At 32.6% G+C, this 5,461-nt stretch overlaps 1 protein-coding gene across 23 annotated transcripts; it reads left to right on the plus strand.

The window, feature by feature from the left end:
* Positions 1 to 421: 421 nt before the first annotated feature.
* On the plus strand, positions 422 to 5,092 carry LOC107914892 (probable starch synthase 4, chloroplastic/amyloplastic). Of its 23 annotated transcripts, none has more exons than XR_005919328.1 (8): positions 422 to 1,985; positions 2,079 to 2,288; positions 2,489 to 2,614; positions 2,985 to 3,055; positions 3,942 to 3,996; positions 4,158 to 4,270; positions 4,689 to 4,741; positions 4,881 to 5,092. XR_005919328.1 is itself a non-coding variant. In XM_041102332.1 (6 exons), the coding sequence occupies exons 2-5, from the start codon at positions 2,127 to 2,129 to the stop codon at positions 3,964 to 3,966; spliced, it is 384 nt and encodes a 127-aa protein (XP_040958266.1). In that variant the 5' UTR covers positions 422 to 1,985; positions 2,079 to 2,126; the 3' UTR covers positions 3,967 to 4,270; positions 4,881 to 5,092. The 23 variants fall into 23 exon arrangements, 4 of the variants coding, with proteins under 4 accessions (XP_040958266.1, XP_040958265.1, XP_040958264.1 ...); XR_005919321.1 differs by having other exon boundaries at positions 422 to 825; positions 1,636 to 1,985; positions 3,942 to 4,270; XR_005919332.1 differs by lacking the exon at positions 2,985 to 3,055.
* The last annotated feature ends 369 nt before the right edge of the window (positions 5,093 to 5,461 follow it).

Consider the following 5,461-nt stretch of genomic DNA (forward strand, 5'->3'; position numbering starts at 1 on the left):
CTATTTAAAATTTGTTACACTACACCAAAACAGGGTTTTAGTGGTGTTTTTAGTGGCGTTTGGATAAAAAACGCCGCTAAAAATCAAGCATTACTGGCGTTTTTAAGAAAACGCCACTAAAGATCGATATTAGCAGCGATTTTTGAAAAACGCCGCTATAAATGAGCTTTAGCGGCATTTTTGAAGAGGTGCCACTAATGCTCGGGTCTTTAGCGGCGTTTTTGAAAAAGCGCCGCTAATGCTCGGGTCTTTAGCGGCATTTTTGAAGAGGCACCGCTAATTCTCAAGTCTTTAGCGGCGTTTCTTCAGAAACGCCACTAATTTTCGGGTCTTTAGCGACGTTTTTAAAAAAACGCCGTAAAAAATATTTTATTATTTATTATTTTTTCCCCCTTCTTTTCCCAAAATCGATTCCCCCCACTCTTTTTCCCCCCAATTCTTTTCCCCTACCCCGATTCCCTTTATTTTTCCCTCTAATTTCCCCAAATCGGCAACCCTTTTATTTTTCCCAAATCATTTCTCCCCCTACCCCAATTCCCTTTATTTTTCCCCCCAATTTCCCCAAATTGGCAGCCCTCTGCATCTCCTCATCTTCTTCCTCACATTTCATTCGTCCCAAAAAACATTTCTATTCCTCTTTTATACAAACAGAAAACAATGGCTACACCGTTGCTTCATCTTCTTCCTTTACCATGCTTCATTTAGCTTCATTGTTCTCCATTTTCGTATTAGTTAACGCAAGAATCCTCGGTGTTTACACTGGTGGATTCTGGGAAACTGCTCATGTCACTTTCTATGGCGGCAATGATGCTTCTGGCACAATAGGTAAGTAAATTTATTTCATTAAACAAAAAAACCCATTTTTATTCGCTGCTCAAATTTCACTATCTTTTCTATTCAAATTTTGGAGGAGTGCCCTCGTACTGGGACAATGATTGTTCACTGGATAAAAAAGGTAGGTGAGATGAATGGTTTGTATAATATTTTTTACTGATTTTTTTAGAGTAATAAGCTTTAAAGCATTTAAGATACCTTTTTATTTTAATATTCCATTGATTTGCTAGATATTTTGGTTTTTACAAAAGAATGTTATGCACATATATGAAAAGTCCTCATCGACGTCATTCAGTATGGTATCACAATTGTTTTCAGATACGAAAAAAGGCACAGTATTATCCCTATATCCCTCTGCTTTCGTGTTAAAGAAGGAGATCACGTTATAATCGGACAATGCAAGTTTGTTGTTTGATTGCATTTTATCCCTTCTACAATCAACTGATTTGCATGGATGGATGCCTCAAAGTCTTCACCAACAAGCTACTGTAGTTTATTACGAAATTTCAACAAGAAATAAATCAGAATGGTTGGTCACGAAGAGTCTGCTAATAGATAGATGACTTCAATTCTGTCAAAGTAAACAAAATGGATATATAACATATAGCCTACCACATTTCTTAATTAAATATTTAGTAAATATTTTTGCAGTCATCAACTTGGAACAAATAGATAGAAACCAGATATAATTCACTGCCATGATTTTAGACAGCTTTTGTTGTATGAGATTTTGGCCTCATGTTTCTTTCGGCATTTGATTTAATATTCTGTTGACTGGTGTGTTTCTGACTACATTTTTAGGCACCACTTTACTGGGACTTGTATGCTCCAAAAGGTTTAAATTCAGCTTGAATATGTTTTACATGCCATAACTTTGAGTACCAAGGGACTACATCTGCTTCAGAATTGGCATCATGTGGTCTGGATGCCCAGGAGTTAAATAGACCTGATAGGATGCAAGATAACACAGCACATGATAGTGTCAATCCTGTTAAAGTGCTGTAATCACTGGTTTGGCTATAAGCCTATAACAAATAGAGTTTCTTTCTGTTCTTTTTTGTAAGTTTCCTTCTTTTTAGGGTGCAATTGTGTTCTCTAACATAGTGACGACAGTATCACCCACTTATGCACAAGAAGTCTGAATTGCTGAGGTAAGAATATTTTGTAGTTTTTCTTTCAAGAACATGGTCTTCCTTTTATAATTTTAAGGTTGAACTACAAAATCATGTCCCTAACTTTTACAGGGAGGAAAAGGCCTCCATTCAACACTGAATTCTCACTCAAGAAAGTTCATGGGAATCTTAAATGGGATCAATACTGATGCATGGAATCCTGCCAGTGATAATTTTCTCAAAGTGCAGTATAGTGCTAATGATATGCAAGGGAAAGCAGAAAATAAAGCTGCAATGAGAAGGGATCTAGTGCTTTCATCTGCTGATGATCAATGGCCAGTGGTAATTTTATTTCTGAAGTCTTTATTTGTTATATCAACATTGCTAAGATGTATTATATATTCTCTATGAAAGCTTTTGAGTTACAATGTAAGTTTAAGGTCACATTTAGGTTCCAATAACACAGCATTATAGGAGGTTCTTATTATTTCTTAGCTGAATACTGCCTAGATTCTTACTCGAAGTCTTTTACTATTGAATAGGTAGGCTGCATAACAAGATTGGTGCCACAGAAAGGTGTTCATCTGATTAAGCATGCCATATATCGAACATTGGAGATGGGCAATCAGTTTGAACTTCTTGGTTCATGTCCAGTTCCCCACATTCAAGTGAATCTCTACTGCTGTTTTCTCTGTGTGAACAACGAATTTCTTTCTGCTTGCATGAATGAAAGCTATAAAAACAATAAAAACTCTATTCAGGCATATCATTCCATGCGGAGTTATTTGTTTTATTTTAAGTTGATACTTTTCCTGTTCCATACTTAGTACATTGAGACTTTCCTTTGCGTTATTAAATACATTTAAAAATTTGAGATAATCATAAATTGTGTTATTAAAATGTGCGTAAACTCTTTAGTCAAATACATTTAAAAATTAGAATACCTTTTTTATAATTATAAAAATGTAATTATTTACCGTGTCCAAATACGCCAAATAGCAAGTAATACTTTTCTTTGATTATTTATATTTACGCCAGATAAGTTGGAGTGTGTTTCAGATAATTCAAATGTCAAATTCTTTAGGATTGATCTACAGAATAGTTCTCAGGTCAGCCTTATATCCTGGATTCCAAAAGTGTTAACGTGGATTTTCTTTCTTGATGTTATACATGTATATGTTATTCAATAATTTTTTAAAGGACCTGGATTTATGGTATATCTTTCCCTTTCCACTAATTTCTTCTACTTTAATTGTTACTATGAGTGTTGTATGCATATGCTTTTTTTTTTCGTCTTTCTTTAATAGTTAGACTGATTATTGTTACTATGAGTGTTATATCAATTTTGATACCCTTCTGTATCATGAAGTTTGTTATCTGACAAAAGAGATGAGAATTTGGGAGTCAAGTTATAATTTAATTTATTAATGAAATCTTCAGTGCTCAATTTAGGGATTTATTGATGTTTTGCTTGTATGATTTTATGAATCTTGTGCACACAAGTTTCTTATCTGAACATAAGAGATGAGGATTTGGGAGTCGAGTAATAATTTCATTTATCAAAGAAATATCAATTGAGCATGTGCCAGTTTATAATTGTTGTAATATTTATCATTCAGCAGATATTTCCTTTATTTTGTTTGATTTTTTTTATACTTTCCAATTATTTTCCCTTGGTTTAAGACTTTAATTGGCGGCATGAATCTGTTAGCATTATACTTAAGCTTAAGTTAATAATGGCATTTATCAAAGAAATGATTCTTGGGATATAAAGCTGGAATGACCCATATAGTGAGGGAGGTTGAAAAGCCTAGTTCAAGTAATTTTTTCTCTTCTGACCCATCATCTGTAAATTTTGGAATACTGGATAGTCTGTTGCTTATCTGCTGCTATATGAAATAAAACCATGTGCCTTTTATGTGCTTTCTTGCATTGTTTACTTTCCTCCATGGTTAGGTGGATAGCATAATGTATTTATATGTTCTTTTCTTCCAGAACTTCACAAGAAGGAGACATGTGAAGCAGTTACTATCATTGAGACACCACCGATGTATTTCGGCTTCTTAACCTTATAGCTCACCATTTAACACTTGCTAATATGATTTTCTTTTGATGATCGTCGTCTTAATTTGTTTACTGCTTTTGTTCATAAATTTTATCATATATTAAGATTCGCCTGTATGCTTTAAAACAATTCTAAGCTGGCTCCAGTTTAACTACTCTGAAAACACGGAGAGGAGCAACAGCAACAGAACCAAGTAGATATTTCTTTCAATGGCTGGAATTGCTACTACTTGTTATTATTTGACCCTCTCTTCTACAAGGTAAACTTCTTTTCTTCTCAAATTTGCTTAATTTCGAAACCTGATATTTGGGTCTATTGTTTGGTTTCTGAGAAAATTAGAATGCTCCAATATTGAGCTTTATTTTGAGTTTGGATATGCTTTATTTTTGGTTTCTGATATTTGAGTTTGCTTTATTTTGGGTCCAAATCTAAATTGTTACTCGTATGTCAAGAGGGGCTGAGGTTAGTTCTTACCATGCTCTAGATATGCTTGATTTGCAATCTGATTTATTAGTATACATCCGTATCCGATTCATTCTAGATCCGATTAAAAGCTATTCTGCATTGAATATACTCAACTGATGAATGGTCTGAATTTATTTCGATGCCCTTATCTTCATTTTAGCCTCAATGTGAGTAATCATTGATGGAACTGAACTTCTTTTTAAAATGTGAAGGTCTACTGCTGTTGCCAATAAATTGGAGCAAGCTGGTTTCCAGAATATAGCTGGTGAACTAGCTTCTTCCATGTCTTTATTAATTCTTGGTTTTGTTGATTTCATTTTTAAATTAGTGGTGTTTTTCGAAATCTGGGTTAAATTATTAAGTTCTAAATTTTTTAACAATAGGTTCTTTGTTTTCTTAAGCAGGGATGATGAAGATGATTCTGTTGCCAAGATGAAGGCAGCTGAGGAAGCCTTGGAAACAAAACAAAAAGTAGCAAATAGCTTGTCTGCTACCTGTTCTTTTTTTTTATATAATTTTGTGACAAATTGTTCTTGGTACTCTAAAGATATTTATGCAATATTATCCTATGATTCTATTGTATTTATATTGCATGGCTGCACCATGTATTTCTTAACTAGTTTGATAAATTTTATGTGTGGGGTTTAATTTTTCGTTTTGCTGTGTAACTTGCAGCAAAAACCTACATTTGAGCTATTTTTCCATTGTTTATTTTAGTTTTGATTTTAAATTTTTATTTTTACTTTAATATTACGACAACTTGAGTTCTAACTTTTGAATTTTAATTGTGTTATTAATTTATTATTTTAAATTCTAAAACTAAATTCATTAATTTTTATATTTAAATTTAAAGTTAAAATTTTCATAGAAAATTTAATTTAAATAATATTTTTTATTTATCCTTAAAAAGTATATTTAAAGTTCAAATTTAAAAAATAAAACATAATATAATATTTATCATAAAAATAAATATTATTTGATTAAA

The sequence above is a fragment of the Gossypium hirsutum genome, chromosome D10 (assembly GCF_007990345.1).
Source record: "Gossypium hirsutum isolate 1008001.06 chromosome D10, Gossypium_hirsutum_v2.1, whole genome shotgun sequence".
NCBI classification, from domain to species: Eukaryota; Viridiplantae; Streptophyta; class Magnoliopsida; order Malvales; family Malvaceae; genus Gossypium; species Gossypium hirsutum.

Coding starts and splice junctions, on each gene's coding strand:
- LOC107914892 (XM_041102331.1), top strand. CDS start 2,127: ATGGGAATCTTAAATGGGATCAATACTGATGCATGGAATCCTGCCAGT. Junction 2,289..2,488: donor CTGATGATCAATGGCCAGTG/GTAATTTTATTT, acceptor ACTATTGAATAG/GTAGGCTGCATAACAAGATT. Junction 3,056..4,157: donor ATCTACAGAATAGTTCTCAG/GTCAGCCTTATA, acceptor AGCTGGCTCCAG/TTTAACTACTCTGAAAACAC.